Source organism: Pelophylax lessonae (assembly GCF_965119305.1).
Source record: "Pelophylax lessonae genome assembly, chromosome: 6".
Taxonomy (NCBI): domain Eukaryota; kingdom Metazoa; phylum Chordata; class Amphibia; order Anura; family Ranidae; genus Pelophylax; species Pelophylax lessonae.
The window spans coordinates 244,786,603-244,813,011 of NC_138773.1; the positions used below are offsets into that span (position 1 = coordinate 244,786,603).

At 35.0% G+C, this 26,409-nt stretch overlaps 2 protein-coding genes across 8 annotated transcripts in view; both read right to left on the reverse strand.

Annotated features, from left to right (window-relative positions):
* HOXD3 (homeobox D3) overlaps nucleotides 1–26,409 on the reverse strand; it is a 52,170-nt gene that overhangs the window by 2,025 nt on the left and 23,736 nt on the right. The window contains exons 1-5 of one of the 7 annotated variants that reach the window (XM_082260234.1): nucleotides 23,875–24,370; nucleotides 23,432–23,458; nucleotides 8,460–8,540; nucleotides 2,699–3,215; nucleotides 1–397 (exon numbers count right to left, since the gene is read on the reverse strand). The exon at nucleotides 1–397 is cut by the window's left edge and continues 2,025 nt beyond it. In XM_082260234.1, the coding sequence (XP_082116360.1) occupies nucleotides 1–397; nucleotides 2,699–3,185 (884 nt within the window). In that variant the 5' untranslated portion in view covers nucleotides 3,186–3,215; nucleotides 8,460–8,540; nucleotides 23,432–23,458; nucleotides 23,875–24,370. The other 6 variants (XM_082260233.1, XM_082260235.1, XM_082260236.1 and 3 more) reach the window with 6 other exon arrangements.
* HOXD4 (homeobox D4) lies at nucleotides 16,741–19,345 on the reverse strand. Its single transcript, XM_082260246.1, has 2 exons — nucleotides 18,639–19,345; nucleotides 16,741–18,318 (listed from the first exon to the last, which is right to left on the reverse strand). The coding sequence occupies exons 1-2, from the start codon at nucleotides 19,030–19,032 to the stop codon at nucleotides 18,017–18,019; spliced, it is 696 nt and encodes a 231-aa protein (XP_082116372.1). The 5' UTR covers nucleotides 19,033–19,345; the 3' UTR covers nucleotides 16,741–18,016.

A 26,409-nucleotide genomic window follows, 5' to 3' on the forward strand; every position in this document is an offset into this window, starting at 1 on the left:
GCAGCCAGCCCGTACATGTTCTGCTGGGATTTGGCAAACGATGTTGGCGATGGGGCATCGTAGCTGAGGCTATTGACTGTGGGCAGTTGACTTGAATATCCTACATGGCTGGAGCCACTCAATGGCGGACTGCGGTCTGGAGACTGGCCCCCTGGACTGTGCATGATCCCCTTGGCTTTCTGGTCCTTCTTGTACTTCATTCTTCGGTTCTGGAACCAGATCTTGATCTGGCGCTCGGTTAGGTTCAGCAGGTTGGCCATTTCCACCCGGCGTGGGCGACACAGGTAGCGGTTGAAGTGGAATTCCTTCTCCAGTTCCACCAGTTGGGCGCTGGTGTATGCGGTCCGAACTCTCTTGGAAGCGGGGCCAGTGGGGCTCTTCTCCTCGCAGTTGTCCCCTGAAGTTAAAGGAAGGCACAGTTAGTTATTCGTTAAAAAATAAAATAATGATAGAAAGTGGTAATTAAGGAAAAATGGTTATTGAACATTAAAAAGTGATAACAAAATAGAGAAATTCGGTGCTCAATGTTAAAAAAAAATATTTTGCTGCTGGCTTTGGGATTCAGCTGTAGGATCCCTTGAACTATCTGTGTCCCAGTACATTGTGTAAGAAAGAAGTTAATGGTTAACCCCATGGAATCATCTATCATGGACCATCTTCAACCATCTCCCGAATAGAAACACAAACTCAGCTCTTCCAAAATTGAAAATGGGGTGGGTGTATAATGTGGAGTTTTTGGATCATTTTTTTGTTCAGGTGGACCAGGCAAGTTCTCAGCTGTAAAAAGTTCCAAATTATAATGACTATAGCTGAAATCCCAAATTATATTGACTAATAACTGAAATTACAAATTATAATGACTATAGCTGAAATCCCAAATTATATTGACTAATAACAGAAATTCCAAATTATAATGACTATAACTGAGAACACAGCCTTTTTGAGACCTATAGGTATGCTTATGCTTTTTGGGTTATTTTTGTTCATACTATAGTGTGTGATAAAATTATATATAAAGTAAAATTATGATGAATACTTGGTTTACAGCCTTGGTCGTGGCAATAAACTACCAATACATACAGCATACAATGTAGAATATTTATTCTATTTTGCAGTATTTTGTTAATAATTTTATTTTTCCTGCCCTATATTCACCCTTTGCCCTAACACACACACACATGCACACACCCACATACACAATAGCCTATGCCTAAAGATTTGAAGACACATTGGGGTTGATTTACTATAATGGAGAGTGCAATATCTGACACAGCTCTGTGTAGAAACCAATCAGCTGCAAGGTTTCATTGTCAAAGCTTAATTGAATAAGCTTAAGTTAGAAGCTGATTGGCTACCATGCACAACTGCACCAGATTTTGCACTCTGCAGATTTAGTAAATTAACCATATATTGTAGCCTGGGCCTAAAAATTTGAGGACACATTGGGGTTGATTTACTAAACCTAGAGAGCGCAAATCTGGCGCAGCTCTGCGTAGAAACCAATCAGCTTCCAGGTTTTATTGTCAAAGCTTACATGAACAAGCTGAAGTTAGAAGCTGATTGGCTACCATGCACAGCTTTACCAGATTCTGAGTGCACCAATTCTAGTAAATCAACCCCATTATGTAGCCTGGGCCTAAAGATTTGAAGACACATTTTGGTTGATTTACTAAAACTTGAGCATGCAAAATCTGGACAGCTCTGCGTAGACACCAATCTGTTTTTTTTAATTGAATAAGCTAGAAGTTAGAAGCTGGTTGACTATAATGCACAGCTGCACCAGATTTTGCACTCTCCATGCAGTTTTAGCCAATCAACCCAAAGTGGAAATAAAGAAGTATATTTCCTTTAGATTTACCTTCAACTATGAAGTGCAAGGGCCTACCTGATTGCATTCAATTTGAAAGTGCCTAAGTTTGATGTCATATGATATGGTTTTGGTAAATCTAAAGAAAATTTTGTATAATGTATGGCCAGCCTAAACAATTTGTTCTCTAAATCAAATGGGTTTCAATACTGCCCCATCAGACACTCTCCCACATCTCATACATTTTTCCACATTTTAGACTGCATAGAAGACCAAAACAATGTCTCAAATATTAAGCTAGTCACATATTATACAATTTTCTAATGCAATTTCCTTTAGATTTACCTTGAACTATGTAGTACAAGGACCTGCCTGATTTCATACAAATTGAAAGTGATTTGACCTTGCATTAAATGGTTTTGGTAAATCTAAAGGAAAACATACAAGAACATTCTGTAATGTAAGGCCTAGTGGTTAACTAGTGGTTAAGGGCCTGTTCAAGAACTGAAGGGTCTGCTCAAGAACTGAATGCTTACCCCAACCACTCTGTTGAGGTATTTCATGTGATATTCACATTCTATACTAATGGAATAAACTTTGGTCCATGCAAAGTCTATACATTTTACATGCTTTCATTTAAACACAACCCTCCAAAAATCCATTCACCATGCATCTAGTATGATATATAGGCAGGGAACGTTAAAATTATCCTTAATAAGTTGTAGTGCAGTTTAGACACCAGTAATAGTAGGGGTTCAGGTACAATTGAAACCAAGTTACGTTGATCATAATCCATTACAACAAAAATCTGAGTCTCCTCTGCACTGGGCCTAGAGGTTCCCTTCTTGGCCACTTCACAAAACACACAGGCTATAAAACTGAGTAATATACCTGGAGGGGTGCTGGAATTTTTCTGCTTTGTATTTTGTCTTGATTCCTTCATCCAAGGGAAGATCTGCTTACTCATGGTAGCCTGGGAGGAGTTGGATGCATTGGAGGACTTGCTTTTTTTCTGTGTTGAGGTATTGCCATGGCTGGGTGAGGAGGGGGGTAGAGATGAAGCTTGGTGAGGCTGGTCATTCATATTGGTGGTTTGGGTGGCATTCTGATTAGAAGATGTCCTCATGCAGCTGCCACTAATATCACTAGTCTTATGGTTTGGGGGCCTGATAGCAGATGGTTGGATTGAACAAGCTGAGCTTGGATAATCATTCTCTAGACTGGTCTGGGAGTAAGGCTGGTGACTAGAGCTGTAGCTGTAGGATTCAGGCTTGGCATATGTGTAACCACCAAAAAGTCCAGAGTTCTCATAGTAAGCTGTTTTCTGCATCCTGATTTCTCTCAGTGATAGGGAGCTCACACCCTTATCAATGAGCATTGACCTCTTCTGTCACTTTTTAGTCCACCCCTAAGGATACAAAAGTACATTTATGTTACTAGTGAAATAAAGAAAGCAATGGGGTGATAAACAATTGTGCAAAGCATGGAGAATATATCTTATTAGTTTAGCATCCCTTAAAAGAGATTTGCATGCAGTGAACTGTGTGCATAAATACATGGAGTTGATTTACTAAAACTGGAGAGTGCAAAATCTGGTGCAGCTCTGAATAAAAACCAATCAGCTTCCAGGTTTTATTGTCAAAGCTAAATGGAACAAGCTGAAGTTAGAAGCTGATTGGCTATCATGCACAGCTGCACCAGATTCTGAGTGCTCCAGTTCTTAGTGTTGTTTTACATGTATTTGGCGTTGATTTACTAAAGAAGTAGAGGCTATTCACCTAGATTAGTAAAAAGGTGACACTTTGCACTTTTAATGCCCAACTCTGTGCAAGGGAAAGTAAAATGGGATTCATGCTTGCACACAATTGGTTGAGTTGAATTGAACACAGCTTTATCCTTTTTACTAAGCCAGGGGAACATTCATTTTGCTAAGTGAACAGTCTCCATTGCTTTAGATAAATACTCTAATTGTAATGCATGCAATTCTCTTAAAGCAACAAATTGTGGGGAAAGGTTATTTAACACATCCTATGAACTTTTTTCATATACATGGCATGCAAAGTTATACAACTAAACTTAACTCAAACTACATTATGATACAGTGAGAGGAATTGCATAAATATGCCGCTAAGTGCAACTAAACAATTTTCAGTGCTTGCAATTGGCTGTCCTGCATCCCAGAGTACTGAATTTAATATAAATGTATATAATGTGTATATATATATATATATATATATATATATATATATATATATATATATATATATATATATATATATATATATATATATATATATATATATATACTGTACATAGGCCTAGGACTGTGCAATGGCATACCCAGTCAATGCAGTTAGGCCTTTTCATTCTAATAGCATTCCAGTGTTTTAGTCTACATGCAAAGTTTCGATTTCAGTCTGGAAATCCTGCAATTCTACAAACTGGAAGTGTTATGTGTATGCACATTGCTTTGGCTTAAACGGATTTGCTTGGGGTATTAATATGTTTCCTTCTTTCTTTCAACAGCTATTAAACCCCTTTTCTCAAGGGTGACCAACAACGCATCACTCTTTGGATAAAGATATGTTTTGTAATATTTTTAAAACACCCAGATCTGACATGCCTAAAAATTTGGATAAAGATTAACTTGCCCCTCCACCCTGCAGCCTGTGTGAGCTGTATATGGCTTGATGGATTGAACTACATTCAGAACTTGAAAAACTTGCAGGCAAGAAAAAAAAAAGCCTCTATGTCCTTTGTAAGCTGGGCCTTGTAACTCCTCCAGTTAAAATATAACTACTTCTATTCAACATCCCTGTGTTTGATCCATTTGAGGGAGAAAAAAACGCTATGTCAGCTTTTGTGAAATGTAATTATTTGATGCCTTTTATAAGAAATAGCAGTTCAACTCCATGTGTTGTGTATTTTCACTGCAAGGTATAGCGTGCATGTTGTGACAGTAATTGTTTAAATAGTGGCACCGTTGCCAATACCACAAGATTTATTATCTTGTCCATATTAGCATAACGACTGAAGAAAAATGGAAAGCAATTACACAAACAGTATAGTTTAATCAAATAAACTATAAAATATAATGCAAGTTACACTTTGCATCATTAGTATATTTCATGCAAATGATCAGAAGTGCAATTCAGCTTTTATTTAGTGTCTGTTTCAACCAGCTATTCCCTCCCACTTGGATTAATGACTAAAATCTGCAAATAAATCCACCATTTGTGTATATTGTTGAAAATAGTAATCCCTTGATCCCAAGTGATTGTTGGCATTGTGGTGTTTCATGTCATTAGATACAATTTTGTTTACAGTAGGAAGAGGACAATGTAAACAGTGTGGTCTGATGTGCAAAATAATACAGAGGGTTATTATAAACGATCTGGGTGACATCATCTATCCAATGAAATAAATGAAGCTGGACTTCTGTGGTGAATAGTATGAATTGATCACTTTGGACACTATCAGCCATAGATTGCTTTCTAGCACATTGTTCACAGCAGCACACACACACCACAAACAACCTATAGAGATTCTAGAATGCCTTATACATAGAATTATGTTTGCTAAAAGCCTGTAAGAGCCTTATTTTTTTTTTTTTTTTTTTTAAGAAAGATCCAACTGTTTCTGAACTCTGCTTGAACCTAAATAAGAAGCAACGTGCAATAAATCACTTGGACAAAGGGCAAACGTATTGAGGTTCATCTCTTAACGGCACAAGAAAAGATATTCCAGAGCTGGTGTGTGTTAATGAAATACACATTGCTAAACATGCAACATAAATATAAGTAAGAAAGAAAATGTGCTGCAGAAAAGAGAAATGATTTGATCAATGCTTATTATTTCACACAGAGAGCTCTTTCAGGACCCTTTTTTGTCGCCTCTGAATACAATGCCTTGGAGCACCATAGGGGACAATATAAGAAATGTTTTATTTTTAGATCTAGGAGGTTCCATCTACTCCATTGCTACAAGTTTCAAAGTTGCACAAAGGCACTATGCTAAAATACTAGTTTTTCTAGGTTTCCTGCCCTAAGTTTGTTCCCTGCTCCAAGCACACATTGCATGATCCTCGTTAACAAAAAAAAAAGTTGCATGAGCAAGCAGGCTTTTGATTATTAAGCAGGCAGTGTCCACACAGAGCATATCAATGCACCTGTCATTGGGGTTTGGAAAGAAATTTATGACTGCTTGGTCTTAGGGTAGGCTTCAGCGAGGAGGGGGAAAACATCCCCAAGAACTTTCACAAATGTAAAACAGGCCGAGCGTAGGAGGAAGACCAGAAAAGAATCCCCTACTCCGCAAATTTTTCCCTTTTACAAGCCTGTTGAGCAGAATTATAAAAGGTGGCCTGGCCAGTTTGTTCGGAGAACTTGCCTTTAGCAGGACTCGGACAAACTTCTGCCACCTTCCTATGGATTTAAAAAAATATAAGGATTTATAAAATGGAAAAATTTGGAAGAAAGTCTGGTAAAATTCTCTATAAAGGAATAATTCTTTTCTGGCTCTTGGACCACACATCTTGGGAATGGTTGCATCATAGATGGAGGATGTTGATACTTTGTCTTTGGGCTATTTGGATTTTTTTTTTCCTTGGGATATCTCGTTTATCAGCAGCTCGCTCTCACACATGTGAATTATGTGAATATATATGAAATTGGTCTGTCTGGAGATTGTATCTGCACATATTTGTAGACTCTGAACGATCTAAGCGCCCTTGATGGTCATTGCACATTGTGTAACTGCAGAAATGTATCTTATTTCCTTTTATTATCTTTATTATCACTTATACTGTGTGCTGGCTGGATGTTTATTATAGTGCTATAAATAATGTTTGCTGATTTCTAGGTATGTGAATGTGCAATCGTTTCCCAGCGAAAATGTGTGTCCACTATTACCCAAGCCTAATTTATGACTCCCATATCTGAGGCAGACATTACAAAACTCACCAAGCAAAGCAGTGTGGGGCTTGGTGGAACTTGTAGTTCCTCCACAAATATTAGGTGGGGGTTTTAGCTCCCTTGGATATCTGAAAAGGCTAGAAGAACCTTGCAGTTCTTACACATATAGAAGTAGGGCAGTATGCGATTTGTAGTTCCTTTCTGATATAAGGGGGTGATTAGATAATAATTCTTCCATAGATGGGAGGGAATGATGCGGCTTCATTACAGATAAGGAGATGATGGGACAATAGTTCCTCCATAGACTGTGGGGCATGACGCGACTTCCTTATAGATATGGGGGGGGGGGGGGGGTGATGGGACAATAGTTCCTCCATAGATAAGGGGGCATGTATAGACTTCCTTAAAGTTTTAAGGGGTGATGGTACTATAGTTCCTCCATAGATAGCGGAGCATGATGCGACTTCCTTAAAGATAGAAGGGGTAATGGGACTATAGTTCCTCCATAGATTATGCGACTTCTTTAAATATATTAGGAGGCAATTGAACAATAGTTCCTCCATAGATAGGAGGGCATGATGCAACTTTCTTACGGATGTAAGGGGGTGATGGGGCAATTGTTCCTCCATAGATAACGGGCATGATGCGACTTCCCTATAGATATAAGTGGGTAATGGGACAATAGTTTCTCCATAAATAGAAAGGCATGATGCAACTTTTTTTTTTACAGATATATGGGGGTGCTGGGACCATTGTTCATCCATAGATAGGGGAGCATGATGCAACTTATTTATAGATATTAGAGGGTAATTTGGCAATAGTTCCTCCATAGATAGAAAGGTGTGATGCAACTGTCTTACAGATTAAAGGGGGTGATGGGGCAATTGTTCCTCCATAGATAACGGGCATGATGCGACTTCCCTATAGATATAAGTGGGTAATGGGACAATAGTTTCTCCATAAATAGAAAGGCATGATGCAACTTTCTTTTACAGATATATGGGGGTGCTGGGACCATTGTTCATAGGGGAGCATGATGCAACTTATTTATAGATATTAGGAGGTAATATGGCAATAGTTCCTCCATAGATAGAAAGGTGTGATGCAACTTTCTTACAGATTTAAGGGGGTGATGGGACAATTGTTCCTCCATAGATAACGGGCATGATGCGACTTCCCTATAGATATAAGTCGGTAATGGGACAATAGTTTCTCCATAAATAGAAAGGCATGATGCAACTTTTTTTTACAGATATATGGGGGGGGGGGGGAACCACTGTTCATCCATAGATAGGGGAGCATGATGCAACTTATTTATAGATATTAGGGGTAATATGGCAATAGTTCCTCAATAGATAGAAAGGCGTGATTAACTTTCTTATAGATTTAAGGGGGTGATGGAACAATTGTTCCTCTATAGATGGGATGGTCTTATGTGACTTATTTGTAGATATTATAGGGGGATAAGACATTAGTTCTTCCGTTGATAGGAGGGCATGAGGCGACTTACTTACAGATATAAGGGGGAGATTGAACAATAGTTCCTCCATAGACAGGAAAACATATGAAAGGGAATGATGGGTCAAGTGGTTCCTCCACAGATGGGGATGGCACAATTGGACATGTAATTGCTCCACAGAAGGAAAAGGTATAGGTTGCCAAAAAAAGTCCTAAACAGCCCTGAATTATCCAGATAACTCATTTGGCACTGTGATAGGTACATTGTGAATGCCACTTACCGTAGTGCCTGCCTTGCTCAGGTTTTGTATCTGACCTTCTTGAGATAACGGCCTGTCTTGTTCCTCCCAGTCCTAAACGACCTGCAAAATATGAAAAATATATTTATTCTTTAGATTCATTTATAACAGCCAGATGTGGAGAAAAACCAGTTTGGATGCACACAATGCTTTATCTCTCCTGTATAAAATCTTCCACACCCTTGTTTGTGTAAGAATGATATTTCAGTTGTTCTAGTGATATGCATAGATATGATGAGTCCAATCTCCTAATGCTGCCAATAGCCCTATATTATGGTGACTGTCCCAAATAATATAAATGCATTTAATGACAACGTTGACCATATAGGTTTATTTGTATTTCTTCGTGATTATTCATATGGGTCCAGAGCAACAGAAATGCAGATGAGAAACAGAAAAACTCCACACACATTATCATCCTGATAGCAATGTATAATAACAATCAAAATACCCAATAAGGCAAAACATAAATATCATGGCTAGTCTATGTAACATATCCTGCCATAACAATTTGAAATGTGTTGACTAAAGTCCTTCTATCCCACACAAAGACAAGCTAGGCCACATAAGAGACAAATCTAGCTACCATAAGCCATTCCAATGACCTTTGGCTTGTATAGTAATAACTCACCGCTTAATGAACAACCAACTGAACAGCCAGCAGTAGCTCTGAGCAGAAGAACACTAACAACTTTCCTCCAAATCCTCATTATCTCAGCCCAATCCCGCCATGAAGCAGCGATTTTCAAGGTTTATATGAGATGGTTTGAAGAGCTGGTGGATACAGAGCTGAGCGGTTGTACCTGGGACAAGGCAGGTCCAATAACATCTTATGTCATGTATTGGCTTTTCACGTGACTCTCACATTATCCATATAGTTTCATTGTAACCAGATGCGTTTCAAAAAAAAAAAAAAAAGGTTGCGTTAATGCAGCGCGAAGAAGCGTTCTTGATCGCTACACAGCAAGAGCCGCTGCATGATTTGCTTCAAGGTAGGTATCTAGGTATCTCCATCTTACTTCATACTGAAGGATTGGTCGCAAGAACTGCGCCTATAATGGGACCGAGCTATAGGCATCTGAAAATGTGCATCAGGATAATTGGAGTATGAAAAAAATAAAGGACCCTTTTAGGGGGGTTACTAATGTTAAAATAGGAGGGCGATGGTTTGAAAGGAGCAGTGTGTTCATTACTCTGAATATTAATAACATTTTGGGGTTGTGGTGAGATGAAATGAAATGTTTCCTCTCTAATGTGATTTACCTGGCCTGGCATGAGCTGGAGGGCAAACAAAGGAGCAGAAATGGCCACTGACTTGAATAAAATGGTAAACGTAGCCTCCCTCTCTGTTCAATATTAATGTGCAGGGCTTTAAAGGTAAGCACTGGGTGCTAGACTTGGCTTATTCATGTAGGAGGCCTTAAAAGCGTTTTTTTTTTTGTTTTGTTTTTTTTTTACTTTTATTCTAAGGTTTGTCTATAAACGATAATTTCCTATATTTAGGGGTAAACGTTTTCCTATATAGCCAAAATGGTGCTATATCTTCAACGGCTGGGTGGCAAATTATCACTTTGGAAAGCACAACAGCTCAAGTCATACAATAGAACAAAATATTAAAGAATATCTATGTTGTTTTTATACATAAAAATATAAAAGGTATGTGGACACAGGTATCTGGATGGGAGATGAATGAAAGCTGGATCCATTTGCAGGTAAGTCAGGCTTCCTAAACCTAGGCTACAATGCACATACACAGAACCAGCTGAAACAGTACATGATATAAGTAGAAGAAATAGTAAAATCATGTCAGAATTTAGAATAAGAAGTCCAGTTCATACGGATCTTTATCTTCATTCAGAACAGTTCTTGAGAAAGGAAAAAAAAACACAATGCTAACATATTATTAAAAAATTAAAGCCAACTAGAAGTAGGAAAATATGAATAAATAAGCATATATCACCTATGTAAGTGTATACATGGTTTTGGAAAACTGTGCCTATAGAAGTGGCATTAACATTAAATTGACTGTAAATATACATAAATCAGCCTGTCTGTTCCAAGCCCAATAGCCCAAGACACTCTGTTAATGTGGTGTTCAATCTTAGTTTGACAGAGGCAAAAGGAGAATTTATTTCAGTGAGATCCATACCTAGTATAATATAACGTGTACCTATACATACTATGCAAATATTTAAAAAGGTAACCCTTCAATGCAAATAAAATTGAAATGGGCAATATTAAAGAACTATAGTGCATTAAATGCACCTTTCATGAATGTACACCTGGTCTAATAAAGGTAAAATGTTTATTGGAGCCCATATGTTTTCCCCTAGTAAAGTCCCACATGCTTACAAATGCTGAAAACATAATAAATCTTTATAGCATAGCTTGATAAAGGCTCCATACAACGATGTGTTCAAAGGCTTCCGTTTGTCATGCAAGATCTTACCTGTGTATCAATTTATCATAAACCTGGCTTCTTCAGCCTCTGTGGCTGTATGTGCAGGAGCTAAGATATATCCTTCACCCTTTGTCTGTGTGGACCAGTCTGTCCTAACCCTGATCTTGCGGTTTTGCAGACATTTCCACCTACAGTAGCAAAGCACAGTATTCCCGATAGAGTGGGGTGCAGGCTAGCACTCACCTACCAATTAAAGTGAGGGCAATGAACTTCTGAAAATGTTTTAAATCCACCAACGTTGCCAAATTAAGAGTGGGTCAATAGCAATTTTTTTTTTTTATTTGAATGAGGCACCAAGTTTGGGTTGATGATGTAAGTAAAGTGCCTTTATAATCAGAAGTATAGGGACTGCCTTAAAATTTAAACCTATTTGTTCACGTGATCTCTTTACAGTGCTACAGCCCCAGGCTGTGTTTTTTTTTTTAACCTATATCATTCCAACCAGACCCAAATCTTATTACATTTCTCAGCTGTCCTGATTTTCATTTCACGCCAATATATAGCATAGAACATTATGTAGATTGTTTTCATGGATGTCCCAGCATTATTTGCATAAAGCAACCAAAAGCTGTCCATTATCTAAGAAATCCGCATGCTTTATTACAAAAGTGTATTTCTAATATTCTGATTAGTTTCAATATACTGACAATATTTATTCATTACTGCACTAGAGACAAAATACGGTTCTTACAGGTAATTATCAAAAAAAGACCATGCAGAAGAAAAAAAAAATGACATTACAGACGTGCCTTATAATAAAGTGTTTCATCTTTGCTATATATTCGAATATAAAGAGTTATGTCATCGATATATCTACCCAATAAAAATATTTTGTTGACTGATCTTTCTTTGCTTTTTATGCATAATTATCCAATAATATATATATATATATATATATATATATATATATATATATATATATATATATATATAGATTGTGTACTCTACATGTTTTATTTCCCAAAAACTAATAATATTGAAGCAGCGAGTGAACAAACATAAACACAGACAAAAAGGTAACAAAAAAAAAAAATACCTGCGATCAAGACACTAGTAATAAGGTAACATATGTTTGCATTTTCATTTTGGTAAAACTCAACAATTTTCAAAGCAAAACAGTCAAATGCAATCATATGTTTAAAAAAACAAAAAACAGTGAAATTACAATATGATTACAGGGGACCACGATGGACTGTGTACAAGAAAAGCGTCCGGCTCAGTGGATGTGGAAAGGAAAAAAAAATATATGTTATTTTTCTTGCCCGGTCGTGAGAATGTATCTTTAGTGTAATCTAATTCAAGCAGTGGATCCACAGCAAGTCAACCGCAGCATATGTTCATAGGGCAATAAAAGTGGGAGATTTACGGCTCTCGGCCGGCCCCCAGCAGACTAGCACCCTTTCAGGAATTACTTACTGTGATTTATAACAACAACTTGGGCAATTGTCAACTGATAAAACGTCCGTTGCTACATCTAGGAAATAAATGCTATTAGTATAGGCTCAACCATTTTTCCTAAACCCTAGCTTTCCTTTATTTTACATTTAACTACTACATGAAATGATTTTTTTTACATTTAAATAAAAACATGGTAAAATGAGCACTCTATTCTGCATAGTATTGAAAAATAAAGCAAAATATTAATACAGCATTCGATACACATAGCAAGCTGCACACAACCCAACAGAAGAAAAACACAAATATTCTATATATATATATTTGCAATGAGCCAAGCGACACCATTTATGACAATGGCCTATATATATATATATAAATAGGCAGATAGTGTTTGCTGAATGTTAGTAAATAAGCAAAGTGTTATAGTCTTTCCACATTCTACATTCAAGACACTGGCGGATCAGTAAATATCCATTTGCTGTTATGGATTGCTCCAAAATGCTGGGGATAAATGGTCTTGTCCAGCCGAAAATTATCCATTTTAAGTGTAATAGTAATGACTATGGTGGAGTTTAAAGGCACACTCGGAAATCATTATGTGTTAACGCTTGCCTTGGGTAAAATTTCAGCTCCATGCTGTACCCATTCTATTATGACGCAAGATAAAATTTACGACCTAAGCCTGAAAAGAAGTTCAGGGCCCTTTCTCACTGTTTTAAGAATAGGCAGCAGATGCCCTGACAGTCAGTATTGTTCCCAGGAAAACCCAAGGCATCCACTAAATCTGAGCCATTTCAGCCCTCATACAAATCTAAGTAAATCCTTTCAATTCCCTTTACTGCCCAAGCTATCCCCAAGCAGAACTCAGGGAGCAGTTGCATACATCATCCTAATTTTCTTATAAACCCTAAGCATTCTGAAACAAAGGTCACTAAATCAGCCTATGTCGACTTGTGACTGCAGCAACCAAGCGGCAAAGGTTCCTATTTATCAAAAGATATGACAGCCAAGTTCTATTAGAACATATCTGAGAGAAATAAAATAATCAAGACATACCCACCAAAGATCTCTTTTCTTCAGCTATCAAAGAGATAGTAGGAGTGCAGAGTATACAGACTGCTCTCTTTGTATATAATATTCTTGGGATCTCTTCAGTTTTCAAGTCTGATAGAGTCCTTTGCTTGGCAAATTAATGACGACGCTGTGTTTCTTAAGGGACGTGCTGAATTAATTATTTCGTGGATCACGTGGGTCAGGAGTTGAAGAAACCTATTCTTGGCATCTTCCATCCACTTTGATATTGAACATGTTAGGAACATTTCTGGAGCACCCTGTGCTGCCTCTGTGTTTACAAAATCAATGGAAAGCCTTGCAAGATGGCTGGAAAGCTCTGAGGCTCTGCATTGAAAAATCCTGATTTACTGTACTGTACAGTGGGAGCTGTTTGCTATTGACTCAGCCTTCCCTTCATTCTTTTCATAACGACTAGTGGTGATATAATACACAGAATTTTATTGATGTATTGTTAGTAGCAGAGGAGGAGCCATTAGACAGCACACAGCCATATCTGCTACACACACTACATACATACTGAAAGTGCCATTCATTTTATTTTTTTTTCTTCAAATGTGCCCTATCACTTCTACTCTGGCACCCCATTATTATATCAAGTCATGCCCAGGGTGAATGAAAAATGCAGATTAGCCTATATGCTGTCTCATATTATATGGAGCTGATAGCTTATATAACCCATGTACATAATTATTTCTGCATATATAAATTACTGAGTTTTACATATTACCTAAATGGGCCAGATAGATAGATAGATATATGCTTTAGTTGTCTATATGTATATATGTATGTATATTATATATATATATATATATATATATATATATATATATATATATATATATATATATATATGTGTGTGTGTGTGTGACATTATCTATGGACTTTAGGTGTTCAAATATTCCCTACCACTTAATGACTACAATAATGTGTATTACTTGCACCCCAACACCTTACATTTATAAATATTTAACTAATATATTTATATATATATATATATATACATGTATATATATATATATATATATATATATATATATATATATATATATATAATATTCTTACACAATTGATCACCTAGGTGCAGGAATAAACATACACAAACATAAAGATATCTATGAGTTGAGTTTTCTATACTCAATTTATTCTTTTTGACTTCTTTTTTATTATTATTGAAAGTGCACTGTAGCCAATGAAGTTGGTACATTGTTTGCTTTACCACAAATGCTGCCATATTTTGCACATAGGTATAAATAGCTATATATATATATATATATATATAGATAGATAGATAGATAGATAGATAGATAGATAGATAGATAGATACATACATACATACATACATACATACATACATACATACATACATAGAGATAGATAGATAGATAGATAGATAGATAGATACATAGATAGATACATAGATAGATAGATAGATAGATAGATCTATATCTATATGGATATATATCTATATGGATATCTATATATATATATATATATATATATATATATATAGACATATATATATATATATATATACATATATACATATATATCTATCTATCTAGCTATCTATGTATATATATATATATATATATATATATATATATATATATATATATATATATATATATATATATATATATATATATATATATATATATATATATCAGTATCTACATCGATAGATAGATAGATAGATAGATAGATAGATAGATAGATAGATAGATAGATAGATAGATAGATAGATAGATAGATAGATAGATAGATAGATAGATAGATAGATAGATAGATAGATAGATAGATAGATAGATAGATAGATAGATAGATAGATAGATAGATAGATAGATAGATATAGAACCGGGGCAGGTATAGCCCCAGCTGGCTTTACCCACCAACAAAGACATTCCAGTCTTATGTGGGTACTCAATGCTAGTCTATTGGTCATACTATGTATGGGGGTGATTCATGTTGGTTAAGGGGTGGTGTAAATATTTTACAGTTATGCTTCTAAACAATAAATCTAGGCTTATAACAAACAGTTTGTACTAACTGAATGCCACACAAAGGAATGACAGTAGAAGTGGGAGATACAAATTCTACCAATTACAGTAATATTGTAGTTCAAAATATACACCATATTAATAGAGCTTTTCGTTATGTGTTTGCTACTATTCCACATATGAACAAACATACAAACGGTACACACATCCTTGCTTTTGTATGCACTTACCTTATCCATGTACCAGAAAGCACACATGCCTAGGTACATACATCCTCCACACACAAAGCTGCATACATACATGTGTTCTCTGATAAGACAGCCCCTCCCCCCTTCTTACATTTCATATTTGCAGTCAGAAGCCAGTATGCACATAGTGAAATTACATTTGAAATATGGAGAGAGGCATTGACATGAAATGAGATGGAGTTAGAGCAGGTTTATGCTCTTTTCTCTATGAGTCTAAGCTGACACTTCCATTTTGTACATATATTACTGGGTGAGATCCCAGCACAAAGACCAGGTATTTATAAAATCACTAAGGAAAGATTTATGGAGGAACGTTGTTCCTCTGCCTCAGTTTTTTGGAGGATTCTGTATTTGGGTCTTGTATTTATGTATAGCCAACCATAACCTTTTAGCAGAAGATTGTAAGACATATTTGAAGATGCATAGATACAAGATCAATTGGCTTTGCGAATTGATACCTGGAGCACCCAATGAGCCCATTCATATCACTGTGAAAAGTTGTACAAAGAGGTCTTACACAAATACTGAATGTAAAAGGCTCCTAGGTCTAAAATAGGGAGTTAAGGTCCGAGAGGTCAAGGGTTTAGAGGTCAGCTCTCCCGGCTGAAATACAGCTAATCGCATAGAAAATTTGTCCTCCAGATGAACCTGAGAACCGAACTTCAGTAAAAAAATACCTTTTTCCCTTACAACATGAAGCTACATCTTCCCTTTATTAATTGTGGGATTTAATTGTCATAGACACAATAGTTTTAATACATGGAAAATCCATTTTTAATATCTGGACGTTGGTCTAAGACTTCAACCCAAGACAGAACAAAGAATCCACTTTGCTTCTGGTTATGTTATCAGTTGTTAGACCTCGAATTCTAGCAGTTCCAGATAAAAATTCCTAACATACCCCTTTGGAAAAAATCAGCTTCCTGCCTTCTGTCTTTATTTCCTTGACATATATTTCATTTAAAGGGCTGCATTTTTATCCCATTTTAGGATGAACATAACACCGTCAATTTTTACCCCTTCACACCATAAATCTCAAACAAAAAAACAATAAAAAAATCATCAAACCAAATTCACTGGTCGAATTTTAAAGTGTAATTTTATTAAAGAAAAAAAACGAAGAGTAAAAATGTATCTGCCATCACCTTTCTATTGTTTTGACCTGGGAATAGTGTGACCTTCGTTTTACATTCCAATAAAATATGTATAACATTTTCACATAAAACCGTCACCTGAAAAAAGTATAGCATAAAATACATTTTTCTTTCTTATTTGAAGGATAAATATTTTTTTTTTACAATGGTCAGGTTTTATCGTATTATTTTTTTTCCCTACCGCACCTTTTGGAAGACTGAATCTACAAAGTGAAATACATTCCAATAACAGTTTTTTTGTTTTTTTTTTTTAACTGTGAACATACATAACCAACACAAAAATAATAATACAAAAAATATATGCTACATGTAAATGTACATCTTGTGTCTCTGAGGTTTTTTTGGGGGGAGGTGGGGGATTTTTCCCATAAAAAATAACATTTTTTTACACATTCATTGTTTACTCAAAGCCCAAACGGACAGTAGCTACAAAATGTGATCAAACACATAAAACTATGTAATAGCCATTATCAGGTAACCCTAATTCTAAAAACAGTCATCATTTTGTATTCTTAAAACGTGGAAGCCAGTATTTTCCCTCCATAAAAATTAATTCAGAAACATCTATCTTCCTGTCCTTCCTGAATATTTGGTATTGGTATATTATTTATTTTTTTTAATTTTTTTTTTTTTTTTTACATGTTAGATACTTTCTTATTAAATAAATACGTGAATGAACTTTACAAATAAAATAACCCGTTTATTTCATAACCCTTTTTTTGTTATTTTGGTAGAGAGTGTTCCATACTGGCAGTAACAAAGAATAATAACGAAATCATGGCACAGGGTGCCCATATGGTCCCCACATTTATGTTTTAAGAAACCACTAACTTGCTCTCTCCCCTCTCTCATTTCCTTGTTAACCCAATGCTGCCCTGTACAGTAAAGACAACATACATACAGAATTGGAGTTTACCTAAGATACAATTCCACTGCTTTCTTTGTGATGTCTTCCTGATGTAAATAATAATAATAATAAAAAAAAATATGATCATCAAACAGTGTCCAGAGCAATATACAAAGGAGACAGTCGAATTGTGGAAATGTCCTTAAAGGAATTATTGTCAGCTTGGTGCCCATGAGCGATTTGGAGAGTCCTGTGAAATGGTGTGACAGCCCCAGGCTTCAAAATGCTGGATTTATAAAGTACTGTCAATATTTTAGGCAAGGGCAAGAATAAAAAGTTTAAAAAAAAAACACATTTATCCTATAAAGAGGTGAGATCAGTCTGATGGTCCTTGGTAACAGTATGTAGGTTCTGAGAAGGAGCGGATGAAGATCTTCCTTTTGTATTAGGCAGTTTGTGATCTTTCTTCCATTTCATCCTCCTGTTCTGGAACCAGATTTTAATCTGTCGCTCAGAAAGGCACAGACTGTGAGCGATTTCTATCCTGCGACGTCTGGTCAGATACCTGTTAAAATGGAACTCTTTTTCCAGTTCCAGAACTTGCTGCCTGGTGTAGGCTGTCCTGGATCGCTTGGGTTCCCCTCCGGTGTAATTTGGATTGACTAGAAAAAAAAAAATTACAAAATACAAAATAAATAAAAATAATAATAGAAACAGTGTAAAAAAATCTGTAGTCCACCGGTGAATATTAAACAGAGGCATGCACTGCAGTCCTTGCAATAACTAATGGATATCTCATGCACACACATTTTTAAGATGGAGCTGAAAAAACAAAGCCACATGGCCAACGGCCTATTCCTTCAGCCATAAAAATTTATGATGAGTGTAATGGCTTTCCCAGGTTTTAAAAGTCCATAAATAATATTTTCAGCAGCTTCCCTCCCCACAGTAAGCAGTTTTTGAGCAATGGGTTGGAGCTTACCTGAGTTCACGTGGACTTTCTTCATCCAGGGGTACACTATGGCAGGCTGCTTGGAGAGGCTCCCATTTTTGGGGTGCTGCTGTGGGTTGCAGGGTCTGGTGATCGGGGCTGGAGGTGGGCAGGGGTCCTCTGCTGCAGGGAAGTGGTTCTGGGGTCCGCTTGGCTCCTGACCCCGAGGCTGCAATGCAGAGCCTTGTGCATGGCTACAGCTGAAGGACTCTTCGCTATAGTTTGGCCGGGAGAAGATGGCTTGGTGCTGATAGTCAGAGCCCTGCGGGGAGCTGTAGAAATCAGAGCCTTGCTCTGCTAAGTAGCTGTTCTGTAAATATTCCTCGCAAGGAGGAAATTTAGGATCCACATACTTAGAGTTTACCATATACGAACTCATGGCCATTAATTTCTGAGGATAGAAAATACTAATTTTTCTGGTGTTGTCTTTTTTCTGCCTCCATAAAGCCCTCCTACTTGCTGTCAACTGAATAAAGTTAGGTGGCCACGTGACCTCGCCAGCCAATGGCAGGGCAGAAACTTTATCACTGGATTTAATTGTACCTCATAATTTTCAGAAAATAACAAAATAATATTGATTTAATTGGATCATTATGAGCAACACACACCCCCCACCCAATTCTTAATCACAGATTTTCAAGCTATAATTAAAAAAAAGATATAACGTGATTTTTAGTAAAATTGTTACATTTAGGTTAAAAAAATCACACTTTATATCATTTCTGAAAAATCTGATTCAGATTTTTTTATATTGCATTGATCCAAAATCTGGAGTATGGGTTGGAGTTCAGAAAGCCTATTTCATTCCTGCTAGAGTCCCATGGAAAGAGAAAGAGATCTTAAATTGTCAAGAGAACATCAGGGGGACCATAACATATACAATAGACCTGTCTTGGCTTTGTCTTGCGAGGGGTCATCCAAAAGTTACTAGAATCTAGTCAGGTTGAAAAAATTAGGCAATCAGTAACTCGTGGTTGACTGTTTGCAAGCTCCAATGGGAAAATAATGCAAGAGGCGATTAAAAATAAGGGGGTAACCTGGAAATTCGACAACTTATGACACAAAGTTTTTACACCTCTCTAATGTTAAATAGAGTGAATAAAGTAGTTTATTAATAAGTGTATGGAAATAAATTAAAATGAAGGCAAGCCTACAGCTTATTGCTAGATGTATAGAAGATAACTATTACACCATATAATTGGCTTGAGAATACATGTATGTATATATATATATATATATATATATATATATATATATATATATATATATATATATATATATATATATATATATAATTGTATGATTCGTATTCTTTAGTGATTTTTATTGTAAAATTATAATAAATTATTCTGATTCTGGTGTGTGTTTGTAAAGTGGTAAAAAATAGCATTATAACATGGCATGATATAACACAAAGATGGGACAAGCATGCATAATCATTTTCTGAACTACTACATTTTGTGATACATTTTATTTTAACTATAATCCTTCCAACAATAGATGGAACATTGATGATACTCCATGAAAATGAATGACGGGATGGTCAATATCTACAGTAAAATCTCACCTTATTAACCTGCCCTGTGGTATGTTCATATCAAATACTCTAGGTGAATCAAACCGAAGTTTTTGCATCGACCATATATTCCCCTAGAATCGAATCTGTGACTATGTAAACACCACACAAATTCGGTTCTACAGGGTACATATAGACAACGTAATAACAGTCTTTCTATATAAAGTAAGTGTGTGCAATCTATATCACCTAGTGTCTGCAGATTAGTCTCATGCAGATGAAATGGGATTATTAAAAAAAAAAAAAAAAAAATCAAACAACATCAAAATCAATGACGTCATAAAAATATAAGACAACTATATTTAAAAAAAAGTACTGTAACAAGCATGCATCTATATGATGTATGCATGAATTAGGGTATGCATATATGCAGATAATGTGTTATAAGTTCTATAAATTGTGTTTTTTTAAATATATATTTCAAAACAGCTGCAGCTTCTTTTTTTTTTTTTTGCAAACCATTAAGACAGCAGTTAGGTTGTAAAGGTGTCAAATGTATACTGATTGCAGGTTAGATGAGCAGATAACATCAGCTCTGTCATCACACCGCACCTACTCTGCACAGACAGGTCCAAGAAGAAGGTTCAACTTATACAAGGACAAGCAAACAAAAAAAAAAAAAAATCATTGCTTGTATGCATTTTTTTTTCTTTTCTTGCACATAAAAACTTTAAGACATAATCCCTTTTAACACGTGATGGCTTTACAGGTCACAGAACCAGAATTCCTAAGGTTCATCTGCATCCACAACGTGCAAACACTACATAATACACAAATCAATATTTTTACAAATATAAAGCATTTAACAGGTATACTTATAAATATATTAATTGTTCTACACCCCAATATTTAATATGGGAGTGGTTGTTATATATATATATATATATATATATATATATATATATATATATATATATATATATATATATATATATATATATATACATATATAGATAGATAGATAGATAGATAGATAGATAGATAGATAGATATAGACATATATTTATGTATATATATATATATATATATATATATATATATATATATATATATATATATATATATATATATATATATATATATATATATATATATGGATATATATCCATAGATAAATATATATAGATAGATAGTATATATAGAGTGTGTGTATACACATATATATATATATATATATATATATATATATATATATATATATATATATATATACATGCATACACACATCAGTACTAGAAGGAAAAATATTTAGTTGACAATAAAACCATTCAGAACGCAGGAAGGGTCAAGTATTACATACCAGTCAAGTTTCTTCTGAGAAACCAACCTTTGGACTATATTCAGAAATTTAGTGTGGCAGCGTTTATGGTGAAGTCCAGGTCAAAAGGGCATTTGAAATCATTTGCAAACATATCACAAGCTTTCATTATTTTTACGTGGACGACAGTCACACAGAGGAGTACAAAAGTTCATGATTTCTTCCTGACCCATGAGCAAACTTGCTGAGCTCCTCTCTGCTACTTGCTCTAAAAAAAACCCTCCAAACCCAAAGAAGCCAATCTCACCATGTACTCAACATTATCTGTCCTCTGTAAGGTAAGTCATCTTATTATCACCTACTACAACTTTATACATTGTAAAAAAACACATTTTGTTTCATGTCTTTATTACTCAAAACATAGTAGTTATGTATTTATAAAACATCAATACATTTTCAAATCAAATAGATGAATAGGTGGATGGAATTGAATGTATTGGGCACCTGTCTTTTAAAATTATAATAATTTAAAAATAATGTATAAGCTTTTCATTAGCTCATTAAAAAATATATATTTATAAAAAGGTTTAAAAATACACCTTTTTATGTTAAAATAGTGGGTAATATGTACTAAATTCGATATGTGACCCTATAAAGATATAATAAAAAGAGTATTTGTCGAAGTAGAGATAGGATTTTGTTCACATTTTCATATTGGTTAGACGTTGTGACCTGGATTTCACCTTATCTCAAGGCTTGCTCAGACAGGTCAAAGCCACAGTGTTATTGATGAACAAAAGCGTTAAATATTCACCTCCTGCTCAACTGCCCATACAACTGTGTTTGATCTTCTCTTCTTTTTCTGTGGCCTGATTCATACAAAAACTATATTCACTGTTGTATTATAATACAAGAAATTAATACTGGTGAGATAAAAGTCATTGGATCTAAAATCGTATCAGAGGCTTTAAAAAGATGGAAGAAAGATTGATGCAGGACTGCAAAAAAAAAAAAAATGACTGATTGCAATTAGCATGATAATGCATCCGAAGATCATTTATTTAGTAGCAAAATTATCCCTTTAATAAGAAAATTAGTTGGTGGAAAGATCTTCTTGAATAGTTATTTCCATCTATGCTTTTGCAGGCATAACACTTATTAAAGAGCTTTAAAGAAATACTCTCAATCGTTTAAACAATATATTGATATAATTTATTTAAATGCAACATAAACATAATGAAAAAAAGTATAAAATAGCAATGTAAGAGGTTGAATGGCCTTTGGGCTAATTGATCTAATAAAAATATTTGAATACGAAAAAGAGGTAGGAATGTTTATAATATTATGTAATGTCCATATAAAACTCTACCAGCTACATCAACAAACCATTGATCCTATTAAAAGAAAATTTCAACTACTTGACTGGTTGTCAACATGTAAGCCGGTAGTCACACGTAGACAATAAAATTAAACAACACGAGGCATCATCCATTCACTTTAATGTACTGCCCTGCATCTGTAAGCTACTGTACACCAATCCTTACTGTGGGAGGCGCCATACAGTACAACAAACCAAGAGGCAAAGACTTATAATTAACCAGAACCCAGCAAGCAAGACATCTGGAAAATGTCCAGAACCAATAAAATTCTCCAACTAGACTAGTTAGGCTTTGCATTAACACCCTCAACATCATAATCATCATCTTCATCACCATCATCATCATCCTCATCAAGTCAATACTTTATTCCAGCATAAACAACTGTCATACCAAATGCTAATCATTCAGCTTAACTAAAATGCTCAATTGTAATCCATAAATGTAAAAGTTAAAAAGGAAAGTGATTTCTTACAAGCAATGCAACAAAACTTTAGAGTTAAAGCATTTGCCCAAATCTCTGTACATTGATACATTGCGTTCATCAAGCAAAATTATGAAGAATTATACTTACCCCATATGGCTTTCCATTGTGTGTAACCTGTTGTAACAGAAAAGTATATTGTTAATAAATGTACTGCATAATTCTATTGATATCAGCGCAATAGTTTATATTTTTCCTGTAGGTTATGGGATTTAAAAAAAAAAAAAAATCAAATAAACACCAATGGACATATATGAATGGAACTGTAAAATAACCCCCTCTGTATTACAATCTAATGATGAAAGCAGTGTGAAGTGCATTGTTTTAGAAGTCTGGCTCCAAGTTCACAGCTGAAAGGTACCTGTGAAAATTGGACTATTTGTGTTCTAGGTGGGACCTACAAACACTACAAGAAACAATTACCTCTTAGGGATTTCTTCATCACTGCAACTATTGTACGAGCAAAAATAAATAACACCGCATTCCCTGTCTCAGATCTCTCCTCTAAGTAAATGGCATATAAAATCACTTACTTTCTATGCTTCTTCTTGCAAACTGGATCCAGGAGATGGAAAAGCCTCGGTGCTAAGAGATCCAAGCAGAATGGTCCTTTCTAAACACTATCCTTATTACTACATCCAGGAACAAAACGCATCTGCACTTGTATGCTCTTAAACTAATTTATGGTGGGAATTATATTTTAGCTTGTCAACTCTCAAGCCATAAAACAAAGTTTATTGGAATCACGTGCTCTCATCCAGCCACTCAGGACTCATCTCTGTGGAACCATAAATAACCATCAGCTTTAAACTTCTATTCACTAGATTGAGATTCCCAGAAGCCTCTAATAGTAACACAAAATAAAAGGGAGAAATCTCTCTTTTTTAAAAAAAGTGAAACTTCTACTTTATTGCAGTCTCAATCATGAAACTAGGAACTTATTTTAACTGCAATGATTGTATTTCTCTGTATTTTAAACATGTGCTATGGATAGAAAAGTATCTAAATGGTTAACTGTAAATGCAATTATTAACAAACATTTGGTATCAGTTTGATACAACACATCCCCCAGACATATAAAATAATCTTGTTCTTTTACTTTCTATCTTTTATTGTAGCCTTTGTTTATTCTATTATTTATTTTGAGTATTATTTTATTTTCATAAATAGTATATTTGTCAGTACTGAAGCAAAGAAAAGTCTAAATTTAGACAAAAAAGTGTAAAAATATCTACACTAGTGTGTTACAAGTACAGTGCTACAAACAAAATACTTTACTATTTATCTGCTTCTGATCACATCTAATTTACATGGTAACAACCTGTTTACAACCTCCAGCCCTAAAAGTGAGAAGATCTTTGAACTTTGGAGGCTTGAGGAAAAAAGGAGGTGTAATATGTGATAGTTAAAGTTGTGAAGTCATAAAACAAAATGGTGTGAATTCTTTTTCTTATGTATTTATTTTTATTAAGATTTTAGGCAAGAATGTGGAGGTTACATGTGAAGGAGGTGACATTCACTAGCCAGGATGATGGAAATAAATACAATTTATCATATGGCTCTGTCCAAGTTCACCATATGTGCAATGGCACAAAGAAGAGAATAGAAATAAATATATATGTGAACAAATATATATGCATGCAAAATGCACCTCCTAAATCCTCTCTCTCCCTCTGTGTGTATATGTATATATATATATATATATATATATATATATATATATATATATATATATATATATATATATATATATATGATAATTAATGGGGGGGGGGGTCTGGGTGCATGCAATGCAATTGCTTGACTGGACGAAATAATAATGAGTTTCATGCAAACGTTTTCAACTTATTAATTGCACATTTTGATACATTTAACAAACACGAACTAGTTCTGTTTTTGGTCATTTTTTCAGAAACTTTTATCTGGAACTATAAGTTGTACATGTATATAAATAAATATTATAACACAAATAATATGTAGGATAAATAAATATTATAACACAAATAATGTGTTAGATTAAAAAAAAATAAAAATAAAAAAGAAGGCAGCATTTTTTATTCAGCTTTTATTTTAGGGCATTTTAATTATCTGATGGAGGGAATAACTGGCTCTTATTTCTATCACTCTAGCAAAGTAAAATGATTGCAGTAAGTTTTCTCTTGATCATTATATATCAGTGAATTAATTGCTTGTTACTGTAGGGGTAGGAAGAAGAGTCTGCATACGTTTGCATAAATACATAATTCGGAGTGAATGTTGAATTTGTGATTGAAGGGCAGCGATGCTATTAATCATAAAGGTATTTCTATTATAGCATATAGCACATACAACGTATATTCCAGCATTTCTGCTTCCAACCTGCTATCTACTATCCTAATAAAGTGCTGTCTTTGCTTTGTAGAAAGTAATTAATTTTATAGGTAAAGCATATTTGCTTCCTCTGAAAGGTATGTGTATTAATGTATGTCTTAATGTTTAAGGACAACTCTGCAAATAGGCAAAGCAGGTGCATTATTTACCAAGTGCATTTATTACTGTCAGAGCTGTATTTTCAGCAATCTGTCATATATAATTATATATACTTCTGCCTTAGTACAATACTAAAGTCAATACAAGTCTACTTCTTTAAGTGTTTTTATCGTGGAATGAATTTACTCTTTAAAGAAATTAAAATATTTAGTTGAAGCCACATTCGACTTAAAGACAACGACTTACTGAACATTAGCTGGGATCACGTGCTCCAGATTTCTGCTCAGGTTATCTAAAGGGCAAGGCTATTATTCGGAGTACAAGTGACTTGTCCAACAGCGCCTTCCTATGGGAACACAAGGAAACTACACCATCAAGCCCTGCAGATGCACGTTGCTTAGTCCTGGAACGACCACGTGATTTCTGCAGACATTTCTTTTCTCTATAGATCTTTCATTGTTGTGATAAGAACAAGTAATCTATAAATGGCAGAAAGAAGTCATCAGAAGCTTTTAGTTCTGTCTGAATATGGTGTGATGGAGTGAAGATTGTATGTCTGTAAAAATAGTGACCACAGAAGGAACTCCTTTGTTAATCTC